At 33.1% G+C, this 21,008-nt stretch overlaps 4 protein-coding genes across 6 annotated transcripts; 1 reads left to right on the forward strand and 3 right to left on the reverse strand.

Moving 5' to 3' along the window:
* The first annotated feature begins 726 nt into the window (after nucleotides 1–726).
* Nucleotides 727–2,704, forward strand: LOC107887444 (metacaspase-3). Its single transcript, XM_016811700.2, has 5 exons — nucleotides 727–1,086; nucleotides 1,178–1,419; nucleotides 1,567–1,897; nucleotides 2,004–2,121; nucleotides 2,208–2,704. Exons 1-5 carry the CDS (start codon nucleotides 920–922, stop codon nucleotides 2,463–2,465), a joined length of 1,116 nt encoding a protein of 371 aa, XP_016667189.2. The 5' UTR covers nucleotides 727–919; the 3' UTR covers nucleotides 2,466–2,704.
* On the reverse strand, nucleotides 2,705–5,731 carry LOC107887443 (uncharacterized). Its single transcript, XM_016811697.2, has 2 exons — nucleotides 4,657–5,731; nucleotides 2,705–3,209 (listed from the first exon to the last, which is right to left on the reverse strand). Exons 1-2 carry the CDS (start codon nucleotides 5,483–5,485, stop codon nucleotides 2,860–2,862), a joined length of 1,179 nt encoding a protein of 392 aa, XP_016667186.1. The 5' UTR covers nucleotides 5,486–5,731; the 3' UTR covers nucleotides 2,705–2,859.
* Nucleotides 5,732–8,495: 2,764 nt separating this feature from the next.
* On the reverse strand, nucleotides 8,496–13,470 carry LOC107887442 (outer envelope protein 64, mitochondrial). Its single transcript, XM_016811696.2, has 13 exons — nucleotides 13,042–13,470; nucleotides 12,792–12,944; nucleotides 12,571–12,695; nucleotides 12,354–12,479; nucleotides 11,790–11,972; nucleotides 11,501–11,645; nucleotides 11,163–11,331; nucleotides 10,458–10,586; nucleotides 10,161–10,361; nucleotides 9,472–9,599; nucleotides 9,329–9,380; nucleotides 9,133–9,202; nucleotides 8,496–8,834 (listed from the first exon to the last, which is right to left on the reverse strand). The coding sequence occupies exons 1-13, from the start codon at nucleotides 13,287–13,289 to the stop codon at nucleotides 8,752–8,754; spliced, it is 1,812 nt and encodes a 603-aa protein (XP_016667185.2). The 5' UTR covers nucleotides 13,290–13,470; the 3' UTR covers nucleotides 8,496–8,751.
* Nucleotides 13,471–16,003: 2,533 nt separating this feature from the next.
* Nucleotides 16,004–19,565, reverse strand: LOC107887441 (probable protein phosphatase 2C 10). 3 transcript variants are annotated; one of them, XM_041101856.1, is made up of 6 exons: nucleotides 19,410–19,565; nucleotides 18,870–19,001; nucleotides 17,596–17,829; nucleotides 17,031–17,307; nucleotides 16,631–16,785; nucleotides 16,004–16,544 (listed from the first exon to the last, which is right to left on the reverse strand). In XM_041101856.1, exons 2-6 carry the CDS (start codon nucleotides 18,906–18,908, stop codon nucleotides 16,404–16,406), a joined length of 846 nt encoding a protein of 281 aa, XP_040957790.1. In that variant the 5' UTR covers nucleotides 18,909–19,001; nucleotides 19,410–19,565; the 3' UTR covers nucleotides 16,004–16,403. The 3 variants fall into 3 exon arrangements, with proteins under 3 accessions (XP_040957790.1, XP_016667182.1, XP_016667184.1); XM_016811693.2 differs by having other exon boundaries at nucleotides 19,147–19,565; XM_016811695.2 differs by lacking the exons at nucleotides 18,870–19,001; nucleotides 19,410–19,565 and adding an exon at nucleotides 19,147–19,392.
* Nucleotides 19,566–21,008: the final 1,443 nt, after the last annotated feature.

Genomic DNA, 21,008 nt, shown 5'->3' on the forward strand with positions numbered 1-21,008 from the left:
TCATAACCCTTCCCTAACTCATAAATAGAACACACGTCCTCCTATATTGCCAATAATACTCATATCAATCGAACAAAAATTCAATCAACAACAAATCTTACATTATACAATAAATGAAATAATAAAAGAAAGTTTATTTCTTTATATTAGAATCTCATTTTGTGTAAGTTGGATAAGATTTCAATTTAGATTTAATTTTTATATATATTTTTTAATTATTTAATTTGATAATATTTATTTTGATTTTAATTATTACTTATCATCTCTTATAAAAAATATATTTTCGGAAATAGTTATTAAAATAAGTAACCAGAATTCAAGTATTTAATAGATAATATTATTAGGGTTAGTCAAGATTAGCCCAAAAATGGATATTTGATTCCCTCAAAGTAATGGTCCTTACTTTGAATATCGCCTGTTATCATTGTTGGATATTTAATGTAGAATTATAATTGTTGAAAAAAACATATACCCAATACATTAAATATTGAAAATTTTAAAACGAACATAAATTTCGAAAAATTAATTTTCATGAATGAAAAAAAAAAAAAACCAGTTCTTTCATGTACATTTCACAAAATTCAGTGCAAGAAGCTTACATGCGACCATTATCCACTCTGGTTCTATATGAACAAAGTTGATTTGACTAGAAATCTAGCAGACCACGACAAATCTTATCTACAAACAGGATCCAAGATATTTATTCCACCGAAGGAGTTTAAAAAAGAAACTGAATCTGGTTCTGCACTAAAAATTTTCTTGCAGGGATCGAATAAATTATGAGACTTATAATTTTAGCTTACCCATCAATTCTTTTTACTGTTTCCCTTCCACCCTTAAATAAAGCCTTGAAAATTCTTCATTTTTATTAGACACATACGCATCGACCCATTTTAGCAGTATATCCATTCCACCCACAATGGCGAGAAGAGAACGATGCAATGGATGTAAGCTGTATCTGATGGTTCCACCAGAAGCACAATCCATTCGTTGTGCTGTGTGCCATACCATTACCAATACCAACAACGCAGCCATTGCTCGATGGGGTCATGTCCATGACTCGTTGATAGGACCAAGGCGGACCAGGTTTACTTGTTTTTTTATCAGTCTTTTTACATGTTATGTTGTTGCTGTTCGGTATGTGTTTTTTTACAGTTTTTTTTTTTGTTATGAAAAGCCCTCATGGATCAGGGACGCATGCATTTCCCTACGTATATGGTCCTCATCAACGACCTCCGCAACCACGGCCTCCATTATCGCCTGTTTCGGTGCATGGGAGGAAAAGAGCATTGCTTTGCGGATTGAATTACTATGGCAAACCTTATGGACTTAAAGGAAGCATCAATGATGTCAAGTGTATGAGGTATCTTCTTGTTGAGAAACTGGGGTTTCCTATTGACTCCATTCTCATGCTTACAGGTGCTGTATATATATATATTTTTCACCTTGTAATCACTTTAAACTCGAAGTTTAGTTCGATAGATTTAGATGACATACATCAAGTTCGAATTTTAGTCTCTGTCGGAACCTTTTATTTATTTTATCTTTGCTTCAATTGATCTGCAGAAGATGAGAAAGACCCTTACAAGATCCCAACAAAACAGAACATCAGGAAAGGCCTGAAATGGCTGGTCTATGGCTGCCAGCCAGGGGACTCGTTAGTGTTTCACTTCTCTGGCCATGGTGATCGGCAAATTGACTATGACAACGACGAGGTCGATGGATTTGACGAAGCCCTATGTCCTCTAGATCACGACACCGAAGGGAAAATCATCGATGATGAAATCAATGCCACCATTGTTAGGCCACTGCCTCGAGGAGCCATGTTGCATGCCATCATCGATTGCTGCCACAGCGGAACCATTCTCGATCTGCCTTTCGTTTGCAGGATGAATAAGTCAGTCCATTAGTCTTCTTTTTTTTTTTTTTTTACATTGATGCCATTATTCATTTCAATGAATCATTAATTGTCTCCCATCATTTTTTGTTTTGAAATTATGCAGGGAAGGGTTCTATATATGGGAAGATCAAAGAAAACCTTCCTTTTACAAGGGTACAAGTGGAGGATTAGCCTACTGTTTTAGTGCTTGTGATGATAATCAAGTTTCTGCAGATACCACTGTGAGTATAATGGTTTTGACGTTATGCCTTGATGCATCAACATAAACCAATAACATTATAGATTATTTGAATTGGTTTCTTTGTAGGCTTTCACCAAAACCAGTACCAGGACCGGTGCCATGACGTTTAGCTTCATCCAAGCTGTGGAAAACGAACCTGGATTGACTTACGGCCGCTTGCTTAATGCGATGCGCAATGCGATTCGCGATGCTAAAGCCGGTTTACGCCTATCTGGTCCTATTGCAACTCTGGTTAACAAAGTTTTCTTTGGATCAACATCACAGGAGCCACAGCTATCTTCATCATATACATTTGACATTTACTCAAAGCGGTTTGTGCTCTAGTAGCTTCCCTTCTTCCAAAATTGCCTACAACAACGATTTGGCTTTACGGTCATCGTCTGTATATACATGTTCATGTTTTAATCGTGTTTAAGATAAATATATGTACGTATATTCTCAGACTATAAACTTATTTTGTACAAATAGTGTTGTGTATATTTATGAACTTTTCTTAGACGCTGTTGCTATATGCTTCCCTTGTATAATGAAACCTGTTGCAATAGAGGACTACATAAACTTGCTGAGCCTTTTCCAAATTTTTCTTTATGAATATATTCGGATAATGACTAAAATAATAGACTTATACTAGGAACAATTGTTTAAAGGTTCATATCCGTATAGGCAACCAACTCAATATATTGTATTACACAAGAAATTCTTTCTGGTGAACATATCTTCAATGGAGTAACAAGAGTTTCCGAGAATTGGTACACCAGCGACAATACAAGGCATGAAGGTTGGGCCAGTCGGAGGATGAGCAATATGCGAAGTGGTGGAGCCACAGGCTGAGTACTTGCTCTTGCTCCTCGTGGTCTAGTAGTTCTATGGTCTCTTCCAAGACCTTCTCTAGCTCAGCTTTTTCGTTTATGCTGAGCACTGGCATGTCGGTGCCATTGCTAGCCCTGCAAAGCAATGGCAACCATGACGTTAGCATCTTCATCTTTGTTTGCCTGCGGCTCTCTTCATAGAATTCTTCAGTCTCATCCAGTGCCATCTCCATATCCCTTGCTTGTTTGAACAAGAATGCTGCATTTTTTTAATAATTAAGCAATAAGTAAGAACATCAATCTTCTATTTTCAACAATTAGTATATATACAGATAAATCCAAGAGAATCGTTTAATACTGAAGCATGTTTCTGTTGAACATAAATGACAGGCAATTAGAGACTTTCTTTGGAGTCCTTATCCTTTTGAAGAAAGATTAGAATGGAAACTCTGCCAATGGGCGGATCAAAGACCTTTACTGATATTATTTAACTAATGAGTAGAATTGGCATCAGTTGCAGATATTTTGAAACATAGTGAAAAGGAGAAACTTTCTATCAAACACGATTGCTCACGAGACTACATATTCAACAATTTTTCTTATAAAAATAGAAAAGGTTTGGTTATAAAAGCAAATACTAACCAAAGTCCTAATGAACAGTCTGTCAAACCTCATTTGCAACACCATTGCACTATAAGCAATAACAGAACTCATGAGACTATAAGCAAGCCACATTAATTGCTGGTTTAAGACCTTGAATGTTATAATTCCTTGATAATAATTTGTATTGATCTTAGTTTATAGGCTTAAAAGTTAAGGATAGGCAGTGTCATCTCCACCTTGGGATGGACTCGCAAATGTGAAATTCCATACCTAACAAGTAAAATCACCACAATCATAAATTACTCTAATTTCAATGTTAAGAATGAAAGATACTGTGATACAGTACTACAAACTCCTAGGAACGAGAATGTCATTCAAAAAAGGGAACGTAAGTTCCAACAGATGAGAAAAAGTGGAGCATTGCAACTCAAAGAAATTGTGGGAAGCGCTAATTAGGACAAACGAAAGATAGGTGAAACGAAAACAACTTTAACAGGGTTCTAACTTGGCACAAAAAAAAAAAAAAAAACAAACGCCATAAAGAATTAAGTCCCTCCTTGAATAATACCTCTTCAACCCTAAGCACTTTTCAGCCAACAAAAGAAGTTTAAAGAAAAAATAATAATAAGAATTGATTAATTAGGCTAAAGGACTAGAGTTTTTAGAAGTATTTCACCACCATTTTTGGCAACCATTTTTTTAAATCTATCTATATAAACAGATAAAACTTCAGCAACAAAAATCCTCAATGCTGCAGTTCATACAGAATCAGGCAATCACTTGGAGTTGAAGTTAAAAGCCAAATTTCATGAATTAAAGGCTAAACATTTTTGTTAATTGACATTCTTATCCAAATCTACATCAAAATGGGAGTTATTAAATAGATTATAAATTAATGGTTTCTCATATCAAGGATTGTATGAAATCGACCCAAATTTAACTCCCTATAATAAAATGGCAAACCCCCTTTGAAACTTCAGCACACATCAATAACGAAAGATACCCAATTCAACAGAAGTATCTAAGAAGGGGAAAAAACCCTAATTCACCAATTTGAGAAAATATTAACGATTTAACAAAGGAAGAAGAAAGGGGAAACATACTCGAAACCTTAACCAGGGAACCTTGAAGGCGTGGCTCAGCCAAAAGAGAAAGCGAAGCCAGATTTGAAGCCGATGCCCACCTCTCAACAGCCTCTTCCCCAAACCCACAATCAACCAACTTCTGCGCCAACCAAAGAAGCTCAGCAGCCAGCTTCTCAGCCGAATTTCCTGACCGGTTCACATCCTCCCTCACAGCTCCACTCCCTTCCCTAGCCCAAACCCCATCCCCAACAGACCGAACCACCCGTAAAGCCCTTTTCACCCAATACTGAACCGGAGCAGGTCCAGCACCATCATGACCGATCCTATCTTGCCCCAACTCAACCATAGCAGCCTCAAGATAAGAAAGAGTCCTCGAAAAAGCCGAAGACAAAACCGCCCGGTTCACTTCACGTAAACCCTCAGCATCTTCCCTACGGTTCTCTTCTATAAGTCCTTCAGCTAAAGACCGAACGATCCCGTACTTCCTCGAACTAACAGGAATGTCATTAACAATCGATAGTACCTGCGAAAGGGCCCGAGCTATCCCGGAATCGCTGACCCCAGAACCAATCAAATAGCGGTCGTTGCTTTTGGGAGGATTAAACGTATAAACATGCGACTGGGATTTAGGGGGTAAATCGGAAAGGAAAAGAAAAGAAAGTAAACGAAGAAAGAAGAGAAAGGAAGTGATGAGAACATAACGAATGATTTCAAAGGGCTTGAATTTCTCAGCTAAGTTGATGAACAATTTGTCAGCATAAGTAAAAACAGAAGAAGCCATCGACCGGAGGAGTAATGGGGATATGGTAGATGGCAAGTTCTCCATCATGTCCATCTCCACCTCCATGATTGCTTAATTTTATCTTTTTCCTTTGAATTTCTTTTTGGGGTTGAGTTTTTGTATAAATGGAAAGAATTTCCAGAGGAAGAAGGAACAAACAAATAGAGAGGGATCTGAAGTTTTGGGTTTTTGTTTTTTGTTCGAAAAATGCGTTAATTAGTATGGGATCTTTTGGTGCCGTGGGAACCGAAAACAGATGGTTTTCTTCAGTTTCGGTCGCTGCTTTAACGGCTTTATCACGAACCCAATTTTGTTTCAAGTTACCAACACCGTTATTTTTCTAAAGGTTAAAATCTGCCATAGATCCCTCTGTTCTTCACAAATTTAGAATTTAACCCTATATTTTTATTTTTAACAATTTTGTCTTTTTACTTTTCAAATTTTAATATTTAGATCCAATTTTTAAATTCTTTTGTTAGATTTGTTAGTGTAACAATTTGAAATTTAAAAAGTAATACTCAATTTGTAGTAATATAACTAAAAAATGACATTATAATGTACCTGAATTAATAAAATAATTTTTATAATGTTAATAATTGAACTCTTTAAAGTAAGACTATATTTTTCTAAATAAAAAAATAGGAATTAAATTTTAAATTTACGAAAAATAGAAAGTTTGTGTATTTTTTTAGCTTTTTCTAAAATATAATTTAGAAAAATTAAAATAAAAGGAGAAAATATTTTTAAAAAAATAATATTTACACTGAAAATCATTTATTACAAATTAAAGTTTTTACCATTTAATTTTAACATTTATGTAATTTAATTTAATTAAAAATATTTAACTCATGATATATTAACTTCAGTTAAACATTAAAGTAGAGGTAATCATGGACTGTGTCGAATTGGGTTTAGTCGAATCTAAGCATGATATTAATATATTTTATGCTTGTTTAAGTCCGGTCCGATTCAAAATATGAGCCTAAATTTTTTTCTAAATCCATCTATATTTACAAAAAAATTAACCTAAACCATTTCAAGTCCACTCATATTATTTTTAAAAATTACTTATATTATTTCAATTTTATATTTAATAACTTTATAGTCGTCATAACATCATTTTAATATTTACATTAGTGCTGTGCTATATATTTAGTATAGATTTATTTTTTTAATATGTTATAAATTACATAATATAAATGTTTAAACTTTAGTCTGATTCATATTTTAAACAGGTCTAATTTTTTTGTAAAAATCTATATTTCGAGTCTAATATCTTTATTTAAATCTTTTCAAATTTCAAACAAAATATCATGCTTGAACGAATAACCAGAAATGGTGCATCAAGCTAATAATGGTATAAGCCGCCTGAAGGTGTACACCAAGCAAAGATAAGTCTGTGCCTCTCTAACAAAGCATGTTAATCACAACCATAGCAAATTTGAGGGTCGTGATGAAAGCCCTGAGTAACCTTTTTTTTTTTAATCATTTGTTATAATTTAACTATTTTAAAGCTAAAATTTAAATATATTTTAAGAGATATATAATATTTTCTTAATTTTATTGTGAACTTAAAATTTTCACCGTTAAAAGAAAATAATTTGTTTATTAATAATATTTTAAACTGTTCCAACTTCTTTACTTATATTACATGTTAAAATAAGGATAATTTAAGTAAAAAAAAATTTATTTTGTCAACTAAATAATGAAATATTATATTCTAGCAAAGTAAAATAAAAATGATAGCAAAATAATATTATATTCATAAGCGAAGATAAAAAAAAATTTATATGCCTAGTGTAATATAAAATGGTTATAAATATGATCAACATTCATGGTAAAAAATATTTGGCTTAATATAATAGGAGCTCTTAAATTATGCCCTTTATTTTGTCGAATAAGGCATTTAAATTTTATCTTGTAATTGAAATTGGTTTCGTTAAGAAAAATCGTTTCAACCAATCAAAAAGTGTCAGGTGGCGATATCTGATTGGATTTACCCTTTTTCTTAAGGAATGTAACAAGGGCCAATTTCAGTTATGGAATAAATTTTAAGTACTTGGTTCCAAAAAAAAAAAACTAACTAAAACAAAGAACATAGTTTAAGGACCTCCTACTGAATTAAACCAAAATATTTTTAACAACATCATTGAAAAGATGGGAAGAGTTGGAATGAGATAATCTCCACCACCCCACTTGCATTGGACGTTCTACATTTAAGGAGTTCAACGAATCTTGTCTGTAAGATTATAACTTCGGAAAACCCGCCTCCGGACATCCCAATTAAGTGATAATTTAAACTATTAAGTTCACAGAAAATATTCATAATTCCTCAAAATCAAACAGAAAATATTAATAATTAATATAATGCTTAATATATTATTTTATACTTGAGTTTTAAATTTTTTTAAGGTAGTATTTATATTAATTTTTAGATTTTAAAATTAATTTTGTTAATATCGATAAATTTATATTTTTCATGATTTTGATCCGATTGATATTTTTTAATTTAGGTTTAAGATTGATTTAATAAAAATATTAATTAAATATTTCATCAAATCAAATATGACAAAAAAAATAGCATAGATGCCAAATTCTGTATTAAGCTTTAATATTATTAAATTTAAAAAAAAAGAAATTAATGGCTGTAAACGAGCTTTGAAGTTCCTCCTTTGCTTTGCAAACAATTCGTATTTCTTAATTTTAATGTGAAAATGTTTGCATTGTGTGACAATTTAATCTCTAAATTCAAAAGAAATGCCATTTTTTTTTCTCCGGTGCAATTTTTGCGGTTCTTGTGAAGAACAAATTAAGAAAAAAAAACCAATAAATCGAACTTTTACTATTTGAAAATCGATTTTCTGAAGGGAAAAAAAGAAAAAGAATTCTCCTTGATCTCTGAACTTTTAGTATTCTAAATATATTTTTAATATTTGAATTTTTACACTTTTTTCCAACAATTACTAAACAATCAAAAACTATTAACTAGCATTATTTTTCACCATATAAGAAACTTTTTAACCCCCACTTTTTTTTTTCCCCTTTTTCCTATTCAACATAAATGCTAAACTAGCAGTTGAATAACTTTTAATTGTATAGGTGTCTCAACAAGATTGCATAGGTCGAACATATACTGATTACACAGAAACAATGTGTCGAAGGAAAAGAAATTGCGGCCAAAAACTGCACCAGCAGCACCCTCTAACCAACATGCTTTTACTTTGATTTTCCGTTTACCGAAGGTTAGGGTAAATTGCACAAAGATTGCGCCTATCTTCGGTCAACCTTGTTTCGCATTTGTTAGACAAGAAGCGAAGCAGAGAAGAGCAGTATCAACTAACCAGTTTTCGTAGTCTTTTCTCTGCGAGGTTGGCTACTTTATTTTGAGGCTCTAGAACCAATGCGTGTTTGAAATCTGCAAATGCCAAACCAAGAAACCACTCAAGAGCTTAGCAAAATCGAAACTGGTTAAGATGAGTGGTATGATGCATAGTGTTGAATTTGTAAACTTTTAAAATACAAATAGATCATGCTGGGGGTAAAGGAAAATTATTGTTCTAAGATCGAGGGGGTGATAGGATTGCAGAGTGAAACATGCATCAACTATTATACTATTTTATATCTCTCACACTTATGACAGATTTGAACACCGTATTCATCTTCAAGGGCCTTCAACTATTAAACTATTTCATCAATTATTAAAGTATTCTCACCTTCAAGGGCCTCTTTATAACAGAGTAGTGAGTCTCTGGCTGTCCCACGTCTCAGATATGCCTTCACATTCTGCATAGAAGTATTAGTTGACTAATAGTATCACTCGAGAACAACAGCTTTGTTCTCATGTGTGCATACGTATTTCAAAGTTCCAACATTAAAACTTAAAAAAAAAAAAAAAAGATATTTCATTACCTTTTTGTCAAATGATATTGCCTTATTGCAGTCCTCTTCAGCTTGCTGAAAGCTGCATTTTCAAAAGTCAGATCCCTTCGGAAGTTTGTGAATGTGAAACAATGTAATGAAATTGGTAGCAACAAATATTAGCAACAGCATACCATCCTAGTTCCAAGTAAGCTGCTGCCCGGTTGTTATAGTATGTCGCATTTGTCCCATTTAACTTAATAGCTTCAGTGTAATAATTAACTGCCTTGTTCCATTGCTTTCCCTTAAAAGCAGCATTTCCCTGAAATGGAACTTGTCATTAAAAGCCTTATAACGGCAGACCTTTCTGTGAATTAAAACTCACAGCAAACCAAACATACTACTTTAAATTATAACAAGTGCTAACGCTGCAGACACCGAAACTAAAAATAATGTTCACCAGCATTTAACACAGAAAATACTACTTTTAATCCAGATCACACTCGCTCTTAATGACCTTAAGAACAAAATGGCATACCATATAAACATGAGGGGCTTGGACGCTACATTACTTAGAAATGTTGCAACATAAAGAAAGCAGAAGTTGAGCAAATAATTAAGAGAGAATAGCAGTTATTCATAGTTCTTTACAGGTATAATAACTTAGCCATCCAAATAACAAGCATTCTTTCCACTTTTCTTGTCAAGATGATTGTAAGAACTCATCAATTTTAACATGCCATTTAGTAAACAACTTATAATCTAACAAGGTGCAAAGTGACTCCCAACAATAATAAACCCTGTGGCATCATTCACATTTGCAGAAATTTCATTAGGCAAATCAAACCATTCAGATATTGGGAGATGTTAGAGGAGGGAAAACCTTTTCCTTCAACAGTTCAGAAGCATCCATATTACCATTGAGATCAGGCAATGGTGCTGAATTGGATGCTATGCTGACTTGTTCTTGCAGAGAAGCATACATGTCCAAAACTGTATCAAGAAGAAATTTGTCCGCTCCATGGTATGTGACAAATGAAACAGAAATAGGACAACCATCATGCTCTCCTAATGGAACAGAAACCTGGGAGGAGATTGTAAGGTTAAATAAATTTCTGATATCCAGGTTACAAACAACATACAAGATTGAAAACTTAAGCCTTGTGCCAGCAAAAGCCACCTGACAGCACCCAGACATGCTAGCAACACTCAATAAAGCACATGCTCTATCATGAAACTCGGTGGAACTCCCTTTCTTAAGCTTTAGTGGAGGATCTGCAATCGTGGGAATAACTAATATCCCATCATCCTGAAACAAATAGGACGACTCAATTAAGTAACATCATCCGATTCCAGGCCATCCCTATCATCCAAGCCCATACCATTTCAAGAGAAGCAACAGAAATCTGAAAGCCATTTGGAGACCATGAAAGTAAACCCAAATTGAACAGTGTTATGATAATGACATACATCAGACATTTAATATATATACATATTTAATTTGATCAATTCTAGCTATCTCTCATACTATATTCTTCTGATCATTCTATCATTTCATCTATCGCAACAATCTCCCAAATATCAAATTTTAAGTTTAAATTGTTACTAAGATGCAAATTGCTCCCATTTCTTATTAGAAAAAGAGAAAACTAAGTTTTTATTTATAATTACAAGACAAGATCATTCTACGAAGTTATCATAGTACCAAAACTATCCTGGCAATAAATGGGACACAACTCATTTGTATTATTGTCTATAGTACACACTCTTGTCAAAAATGGTAACAGTAATTAACCATAACAAAGGCCAAGAAAATTAACAGCTTAGCAGTGTGAACAAAATAGACACAGAAAGAAAGCGGATGTAGGAAAAGAATCTGCCACACCTTTAGAAGACTCTGCATTGCAGCCCGCATCTCAGTCCTGACTTTGTACAAACTTTTTATATTCTCATATGTATTGTTGATTGCAGCAAGAACACAACGAGAAACTTCAGGTCCTAGTCTTGGTTTAACATCTTTAAGCCATTCTTCATGGTTTGTTTTAAATTCATATCTAAAAAGTAGAAGTACTAAATATTAGGTAAATAGGTCGTCTACAAAGCCAGAAACAAAATTCTGCACAATAATGATGATCATTATATCCCAGTTGAAGGGTTGCAACAACTGAAGCAGGTGCAAGAGGTATATGGTCCTGCATGTAATGACAAAGTATTCTCAGATACCTTTGTAATGACACCATTGCAGATGAAAGGGCTTGCAAAGCAGAAATTCCATTTTGCAGGTTTGTGGAATGTTGACAAAAACCCTTTAGACTGGGTACATTTGAAGCAATGAACAGACAAAAGTTGACATGCTTTGGCAGCTGATCTGTGCAATTAGCAAGAGGTCGACACATCAAGAAGCAAGATTCACATCATTGTAACAGAAGAGGTAGCAGTAGACTATAATTAAGATTTTCAGACCAGAAAATATGCAACTGATATGAATAAAATTGAAGGCCATACAACTTACAGCCAGAAAGCTTTTCAACTGCTTTGCTAATAACATGCACTGTCTTTTGCTTGGGAACCTTTGAAAGCTCGAATAAGTCATCAGCAAAGACAAGGTGCCTTCCCCTTCTGGGTTCCACTGCTTTTAGTTGCAATAAAACATTCCCAACACGATGTAGAATAGATGGATCACAAGCAAACCATCCTTAGATATAATAATTTGACAAAATCAGTAAAAAGAAACAAAGGAACTCTAAAAAACAGCAATGTGAACTCTCCAAAATTTTAATGCTAAGCAAGAAACTAGAATATTAAATGCCCACTAAATATACGAAATTGGGCATTCTTATAACAAAACAACACATATGCTACAAAAACCTAGTGGGGAACTGCTCTGTTTATCGGAGCAGTATCCATCCATTAATATATCATGAACAGTTACGCCACACTTTAGTAAAAAGAGAAAGAAGGTCAAGGCAAAGCGAGTTGGCATAATCATAATTCATACTAGCTAAAGATATCAACACCTATAATCTGCAGGGAAAGGCAACAAAATATTACAAACAAGAATGCCACATTACAATACCAATGGCATCCAAACTTTGTGAATTTGGAAGAACTCCAATCGTAGATACAGCTCCATGAGATGGACGGAACCCAAGAACACCACAAAATGATGCAGGAACTCTGACACAACCAATTGTATCAGTACCTACAAAGTCATCAAAATAGTGTTATATGTTTATAGATAACACTAGGAAGAAAACAACCAGTATATCAACAAGATTCAGCAGCAAAGTTACCTAGAGCAAAGTCCACAAGTTCAGCAGCAACTGCAACAGCAGAACCACTTGAAGAACCTCCTGGAACATTTGACGGCATGTTTGGATTTGTAGGTGTTCCATAATGCTTATTTTCCCCAGTTATTCTATTAACATTAACAAAAAGAAAAATATTACATTGTACTAGATACATTCTTCCCAGAAAGAAATGGGAAATACCAAAGGACGAAATAAAAGGTTACCCGAAAGCCAGTTCATCCATAACTGTCTTGCCAACACATTTAGCCCCGTTTTTCAACAAAGCAGTTACCACAACCGCCGTCTTGTCAGCAACCTCGTGTGTTCTTTGCCAATCGGGATTCCCAAACCCCGTCGCGTGACCCTTCACATCAAATCTGTTACGATCATTAAAAAATAAATAAATAAACGATTAAAAAAATATGATAGAAAGTATTAACTAAGGGGGAAAGACATAGTGATGGAATTACGAACATGTCCTTGATAGCGAACGTAAAGCCCGATAGTGGAAGTTTGGCGGCGGGTGGTGGAGGCTGAGGAAAAGGAATCAATTCGAAGCGTTCCATGAAAGCGCCAAAATCTTCTCTTTTGATGATCATCGCTTTTTTCCTCCTTCTACGGGTCTCCGCCACCACTATAATTCCGGCCACCGTTATTCCCGCCACGAGCCATACCTTGGGGTTGGAAGCGTTGGCTTTTATTAGATTCAGCGTTTTTGACATGATCGGATTCGGAAAAAAAAAATGAAGGTAAATAAGAATGGCGGAGCAGCTAAAAGGGTTTTGGGAGGGTTTTAACCAAGGATTTTTTATTTGATCAAAGAGGAATGAAATTTGCTACAGTAAGGCGTAAGCATGGATTAATGGTTAAGCAGCCGTAAATAATACGCGCCGGGCTTCGGGCTTTGGTAGGTATGGGAATTTTGCGTGCCGTATTGCTGATGTTTATTTTGTGACTGATCCGAATTTCTTAGTTTTAACCTTTACTAATTAAAATTAGGGTAAACTACCTACTTAGTCAATCAACTTTTAGAAAGCTTTCATTTTGGTCACCTAAAATGAAATCCTCGCAATTTGGTCACCAACTTTTAGGAAAATTTCATTTTAGTCACCTATGCATTGAATCTCCAACGGCAGTTAATTGTACACGTCACAACATGTTTGCCCTTTCGTTTTAGTCACCTAACTTTGGGTCGTTTTAATTTTGGTCGCCCAAAACCTAGCTTTTTTAAGTCTTGATTGGGGTAAAAAAATCAAGGATTGAAATGAAAAAACGGTTAAAAACTACAATAATACACAAAATTGTCAACTTGTACCTGTTTATCACATTCCTAAAAATTTTAAATTTGGGTTTTGAAATATAAATTTTTAAATATTAAGATTCAAAATTATTGTAGCAAACCCGTAGACATTATCAATGGATAAAAAAATCTCAACAATTTATTTAATTTTAGTTTAATATTTTGAAATTATTTTAAAAAATTATCAATGAAAGTATTGCCTTTAATAGTTGTTTAAGAAACTCAAATTTCTTTTGATTACATGATCTTTTGAATTTTGAATCTTAACAAAAGCAAAAAAAAAATATTCCTTACAATTAATTAACTTAATTAATTTTATCTTCCATTCCAAATAAAAAAATTTCATCGCTTCTTTACCCAAACAACAATACAAGCAATTAATTTAATTAATTGCAAATATTTTTCTTTTACTTTTAGCTTAGTATGAAAGATTCGAGAATATATAATCAAAAGAAATTTAAGTTTTGTAAACAAGTATTAAATATGAGTTATTTTAATTGCTTTCGTTGATGATGATCTGAAAACATAAAATTAAAATTTTAAATTAAATTAATTTTAATATTATAGTAAAAAAAATTTTGGCATTATTAATGGATAAAAAATCAACAATTTATTCAATTTATTTTGATATTTTGAAATATAAATTTTTTATAATAAAAAAAATTAAAATTTCAACTATGGGATAAAGAAGTACAATCTAATAGTTTCTATGTATTATTTTAGTTTCTTTCTCTTTTTCACTTTAATTCTTAATTTTTTTACTCCAATCAGTACTTAAAAAAATATTTTTTAAGTGAACAAAATAAAAACGAAAATATAAAAATAATATGACATGTACAATTAAATGTTGTTAGAGATTTAACTTTTTATGGTGCCATGCAATGGTAAGAGCAATTACTCGGATGAGAGTTCTTTTTTTTTCGGTAATAGATGAGAGCAATTGCTCTCATGTTAAAGAGAGTTATATTCTCTAAGACAAAAAGCATGGGCGAAACTTCAATGTCATGGACGAAATCCTTTTTATTAGAGAAAGAAAAATATTTTAAGAAGTACATGACTTGGGAAGGTCAACTTTGAAAAGTTAATTGGCTAAGAAAGCAAAGTCTTATAAGTGACATGGAAAGTAATTTTGGAAAGATCAACGCCAGACGAGGGAAGGTGTATCTTAAAAGGTATGTGACTTGAAAATATCAAAAGCTTCAAAAAACTTGACACCTCTTCTCATAAGAGATACAATACTATGCAACCTGAAAAGGTCAATAGCTTTGAAAAGATCAACACCTGATAAGCTGAGGTGTATCTTAAGAGATACAACACCTTAAGAGATATACAACCTAAAAAAAATCAAAAGCTCTAGAAAGAGTGGCACTTGATGGGATAAGGTGTCTTTTAAGAGATATGATACCTTAAGAGGTACATGACCTGAAAAAGCCAACGGCTTTAGATAGCTCGACGCCTAATGAGGTGAGTTGTATCTTAAAAGTATAAGATACCTTAAGAGGTATGCGACCTGAAAAGATCAAGAGCACTGGAAAGCTCAACACCAGATGAAGTGTGTATCTTAAAATACCATGCTAACTACACCAACAATTAATACAAGCTTTAGATTGAGAGTAGAAATGATTCACCCTGAAAGGGAGGAGAGCCATAAAGACGAATGATCTTGAAAGAATGGTGAAACAAAGGGAGAGAAGCTACACTTCATGAAATATTTAAAATGGGGTTCTCATGTGAGGGAAGGTGAGGGAAATGGAAGAGAGTTCTCATTTTTCTTTTGTCCTCTGAGGGTATGTATAAAGGGCTTTTTTGTGAGACCCGTACAATAATAACTACTATGAATCGGATGGTTATAATGTCTAATATTACAAAGTTCAATTGATAACACTGTTAATAAATTTTCGTTAACTTTGACCATATAATATTTAAGCCTCTGATTAAAAAAATTAAAATTCAATTTATAAAACATATTTAAATTTGACAGAAATTAGTTATCAATGTATCAACCAAGTAGATGGACTAAATTGCAAAAAAACTGAAAAGTATAAGGACTGGAGACATAATTAGACTTCAACAAATCTGAAGAGCTGAAGCTATTTCAACAGATTTGAGCTTTTCCATCTTCAATGCCTTAAGAGGTGCAATGCAAAATTATACATAAAATTATGGAAATGAATCTACAATGAAGAATTCAACCAAATACCAAAGCCAGCAAGCCGCCGCTTGCCGCCACAAACGCTAACACTCTGTTTGGTAAGAAGGAAAGTAAAGGAAAATTGAAAGGAACACATCTAATCTAATGACTCGACCAAGAACATATAGCATACATTGATCTGATTATATGCACGAATTTCAACCATTAGATTATTACTCTTTTACTTTCTTTCCTATCAAAGGGGGTACCTTAACGATATTGAAATCTACTACAAACTTTCAGCATTATGCATTTTTAATGAGATTGCTAGTTGGTGTTTACCCTTTTGAATCGTATCTCATTTGATCGAGGAACTGTTCTTCCATTGCATTTTTGGTTTTGCAATTAACCCTTGAAACGAACTACAATACAGGAGATATCATCCTTACTGTCTCGGTTCAGTGACTCGGTTATTAGCCTTTTAGCTGCTCGAAGCGGGTCCTTGGTCTTTTTGGCAATATCAACGGCTTCTTGATTGGACATGACCTGGATTAAATTTGCATACAAAAATGAGAACAAAATAAACTATAAATTAGACATTGTTGGTCTTCACAGAGAGAGACATGGATCACCTTCCATAGTCCATCACTTGCAAGGATGAGAAGTTCGGTATCCGAGTCAATATCGACAGTTTTCATGTCGGGATCGGATCGGAGGTGTGACTTAAGATTCTTATCTCCAAATGCGCGAGAAACAGCAAGTTGGCCATTCACTCTTGCCACATCCCCTGGGGAAAAATATGCCCCAACAAGATTGATTATCAACAAATAACAGTACAAGTCATCATCATATAAAATTTTAGTGCTAATTAATTTGCATTCGGAGGCAAAACCGATATAGTGCGATAGATTAGCAATCTCAATCAATAAGCTTTCTATTAAGTTTAGAGAACTTATTTACTTTCAATCTGTAAACAAATTTTCCTTAAACAGAAAATCATACATATGCACGGGGGAGATGTGAAATAATAACCTGGCATGTTTGAGACAAAGCCACCTCTGTTCTCGATGCTGCCACGCTCTGTGTTCGGCTCATGATCGATACTCATTTGTATCGCCTGCCCTTTCTTTGAGAGAACAGCACGTGAATCTCCAATATTGGCAACCCATAATTTCTGCCCATCTATCAAAATTGCAGTGACAGCAGTGGATCCCCCTCGACCCAAGTCGGGAGTGTGTGTGAGAATCGCTTGGTCCGTCTGCTCATAAGCTTTAGAGATGGACCCCCTGGGATTGGTCCAAAACTCCTCCTGCAAGTTATTACATAACACAAGGACATACTTTAACAGATGCAGCCAGGGAGTTGAGGCTATAACAATAAGAATCAAAGCACCATCATTTCAACGCCAATTAAAAAATTTATAGCTTCGCCTTTCATTTTCAAAGATAATTTTAAACAGAATCACCATTGCTAGATCAATAAAGACACTCTTTTTCGAGTGTAGCATTTAACTGACAAGAATTATTCTGTTTGACTGTGGTATCTGATGCCGCTAAGCCCTAATGAATTATTCATATTGGATTAATCAAGAACTCACATCCTTCAAGATATTGGAAAACAAATGCTTTTGAAGATAGGCTGGTACGCTATCTCCCAAATGGCCATCATATATGGCAAAAAGTCCGAGCTCATGTCCCCGATGCTGAGCAAACTTTGCAACATGATAATCCTCCATGGGATGATTTGCTTTTCCTTTCACCAATGTGAAGCCATACTTGACAAGCCCCTGATGGCTTCTACCCTTTCCAGAGCTACACGAAGAACGTCCTCCCTAAAAGATAAAAACTTTTATGATATTACATAATGGACTGCAGCCAAAAACAAATTGAAAGAAAGCAACGGAGAAGAAGAAACAGCAACCAAGCTCTATCTAGGTATCATCTTTCTAACTACCAACAAAGGTAACAGTGAAAAGTTTCATAGGATCGTGTTTCCACATGGGCAACATCAAATTCAAAACTGAATAGTATATAAGAGAACTTTTTTAACTGATTCCTGAAAACTAAGAACCAGGGAGATCATGATGACCACTTTTGCAGGGTAAAATCATTGCCTCGATTCCTCTAGTTGTTAACCAAACAAAAAACAGAGAATCTGTCCTGAAGCTTTCAAAAAGACTAAGAAAAAAACCGAGTAAAGCTAAAACGAAGATATGTTTATTAGTATACAAGCAAAAAATTAGCGATATTCTTCAATGCTTTCAAGATCCAACACAAACTATAAAAGGAATACGAATGCAGATATCAACAACCCTAAATGAATCATATATAGAAAACCAGTACGGTATATCTTCCGTATTTCGCATATAACATCAGAATAAATCAAAACACCACAGATAAAATGCATTAAAACTGTTTCAAACTTATTTTTCAGTGTCCTCACTAAAACAAAGGTATCCTGTTTTATTGAAATAACTAAATTTCAGGATTCTAGTGCTGTGCAATCATCTAAGCCCCAAATATTCCCATAATTTAAAGGTAGCATTTCAAATCTCAAAAAATACTTTCATGTTTCATTTGTTTCTTTTTGAACACCCCCCCCCCCCAAAAAAAAAAACCAAAATAAAGCTTTGGCACTGAGCTACAATAGCCTATGCACTCAAAGTGAATGAAACAAAGAATCTGGCATAAAGTCAAATCTACCACTAAACTAGATCATGGCCTTACAAGAATCTAACTGAAATCACCAACCAAATATATACAGGTATATACATAAACATATGATGAGAACAACTAGGAAACTGATATATAGACTTGAATAATTCAAATATTCAAAGTTAAATCGAAAAGATTGAACTGAATATATGCTGACCTGAGAATAGACTGAGTTGAAGCAACATAGATTATCCATAAAATTCAATTCCCCCTCCACACTTCTCACTTCTTTATCTATTATCACTCAACATCTAAAAGAAAACAATATTCCCCCCAAGAATTTTTCAACCTGCATAATCAAAGAACATTAAACAGGCAAAAACAAAAAAACCCAGCAACAAAAACAACTTTAAACACCCCCAGGCCTAAATTTTCCCATATAAACAGAAAATCAAAACAAAATCATGAAATGGGCATGTTAGAATTTTCCTTACCGATCCACCAAAACACCCAATTCACAAGAAGAATAAAAATACTAAGAACAAACAAACCACAGCTGTACAAGACTTGAATTTCCCCAATTGTTGACTATCCTTCCCTTGTTCTCAATAGAGAAAAGTGACAAATATATGTACAAGAATTAAATGCTTACAAAATAAGGACAAAAAACCTTAGAATAGTATATTGACTGATAAAGAAACGCAAAATAAAGTCTTTGGAGGGGCAAAAGGAAAAAGAACGAAAATAAATAGGGTACCCTTATTGACTTTTCTCTATGTCTGGGTTTGGTTTTTTTCATTGTTTACTGAGTACTAAGAAAGGTAATATTTTTACCATTTTTTTCTTTTTCTTTTTCATTATTTTATCAATCTCCATTAATTAGTGCTTGAGAAACTGGAAATTGGGAATTCTTGGATCATTCACCAAAGGACGTGGAAGTCCCTTTAAAGTCAGCTCATTTGTTTAATCTTCAAGTGCCAACTGGCAAACCATCTTTATTTATTCCTTTTTTTTGTTATATATTTATTATTTAATTTTAATTGATTATTATAATTCATCTTTGTGTTCGGAAAAATCATTTTATAAACCTTTTCTATCATATTATTCATCGTTTTTTCTAATTATTTATTGATATTTTAGTAAATTTATTTATTTTATTGATATATAATTTTAATTTTTTTACCTTAAATCCTAAATTTAAATCTTTTGAGATTCGAGTTTAAGGGTCCGGGTTTTGGGATTCAAATTGTATTTTGAAAGGGAGGATAGATAATGTGGTGGGAAAAAATAATTTCTCTGGTGTATGCAGTTATATAGTCTTTCATAAATTCTAAATTTTATAGGATAAATTACTTAATTAGTCACCCAACTTTTTAAGGTACTTTCATTTTAGTCACTTAAGTTTTAAATCTTTAATGGCGGTTAACTGAACATGCAATATAATGTTTGTACTTTCATTTTGATCACTCAATTTTTAGGTCGATTTCATTTTAGTCACCAAAAAAATATTTTTTTAAGTATTGATTGAGGTAAAAAAATCAAGCATTAAAGTGAAAAAGAGATAGAAATTAAAATTATATACAAAAATTGTCAAATTGTACTTGTTTATCCTAAAGTCAAAATTTTAAAAAAAAATTAACATTAAAATTTTAAATTTCAAAACATCAAAATAAATTGAATAAATTGTTGAAATTCTTTTTTATTAATTGATTATGTCAATCGATTTGTTTATATAATATTAAAATTAATTATTTTTTAAAAAAATAAATTTTATTTTGTGTTTCCAGATTATCTCTAATGAAATAAACTCAAAAAACTCAAATTTAATAATTGTCTATGAAACTTAAATTTCTTTTGATTATATAATCTCAAATCTTTCCATGCTAAGCTAAAAGTAAGGGAAAAAAACGTACTTACAATTAATTAAATTATTGCTTGTTTTTGTTTGGGTAAAGAAGTGATGAAAAAATATGAGTTTTTGTAACAACCAATTTTTAAGTGGTTTCGGGGTTACCAAATCTAACGAGTAAGTTCGTAAATATTATTATTTAATATTTACGAGTCAAATGTGATTTTTTTAAAAAAGGTTTTTGATTTGATAATTTATGTTATATAAGTGATTTATTAAGTTCAAGTGGTCTTTGTTTTTATAAACCGAGCCGTAAATATTTACGTAGTGTCATTAAGATGGTATTAAAGTTTTGTTAAGAAATTTTAATGTTTCGATGGTTACTTAATTAAAAAAGATCAAATTAAAAAAAAAGTGTACTTTTAGGTTTCTGTTTTCGTAAAACGGACTCGTAAATATTTATTAATATTTACGAGGTTAGTTGTGTAGTTAATTAGGTTCTGATTA

The sequence above is a fragment of the Gossypium hirsutum genome, chromosome A03 (assembly GCF_007990345.1).
Source record: "Gossypium hirsutum isolate 1008001.06 chromosome A03, Gossypium_hirsutum_v2.1, whole genome shotgun sequence".
Lineage (NCBI taxonomy): Eukaryota > Viridiplantae > Streptophyta > Magnoliopsida > Malvales > Malvaceae > Gossypium > Gossypium hirsutum.

What these genes read in the sequence shown, in the direction of transcription:
- LOC107887444 (XM_016811700.2), top strand. Translation starts at nt 920, where the DNA reads ATGGCGAGAAGAGAACGATGCAATGGATGTAAGCTGTATCTGATGGTT. An exon ending in ATAGGACCAAGGCGGACCAG is followed by an intron (nt 1,087 to 1,177) that starts GTTTACTTGTTT and finishes TGTTATGAAAAG; the next exon opens with CCCTCATGGATCAGGGACGC. An exon ending in AAGTTTCTGCAGATACCACT is followed by an intron (nt 2,122 to 2,207) that starts GTGAGTATAATG and finishes GTTTCTTTGTAG; the next exon opens with GCTTTCACCAAAACCAGTAC.
- LOC107887443 (XM_016811697.2), bottom strand. Translation starts at nt 5,485, where the DNA reads ATGGAGGTGGAGATGGACATGATGGAGAACTTGCCATCTACCATATCC. An exon ending in TTCCCTGGTTAAGGTTTCGA is followed by an intron (nt 3,210 to 4,656) that starts GTATGTTTCCCC and finishes AAAAAAATGCAG; the next exon opens with CATTCTTGTTCAAACAAGCA.
- LOC107887442 (XM_016811696.2), bottom strand. Translation starts at nt 13,289, where the DNA reads ATGTCAAAAACGCTGAATCTAATAAAAGCCAACGCTTCCAACCCCAAG. An exon ending in ATGGATGAACTGGCTTTCGG is followed by an intron (nt 12,696 to 12,791) that starts GTAACCTTTTAT and finishes TAATGTTAATAG; the next exon opens with AATAACTGGGGAAAATAAGC. An exon ending in GCAATGGTGTCATTACAAAG is followed by an intron (nt 11,332 to 11,500) that starts GTATCTGAGAAT and finishes TCTACTTTTTAG; the next exon opens with ATATGAATTTAAAACAAACC.
- LOC107887441 (XM_041101856.1), bottom strand. Translation starts at nt 18,908, where the DNA reads ATGGATAATCTATGTTGCTTCAACTCAGTCTATTCTCAG. An exon ending in TCAACTCAGTCTATTCTCAG is followed by an intron (nt 17,830 to 18,869) that starts GTCAGCATATAT and finishes TTTATCTTTTAG; the next exon opens with GGAGGACGTTCTTCGTGTAG. An exon ending in CTTTGTCTCAAACATGCCAG is followed by an intron (nt 16,786 to 17,030) that starts GTTATTATTTCA and finishes ATTTTTCCCCAG; the next exon opens with GGGATGTGGCAAGAGTGAAT.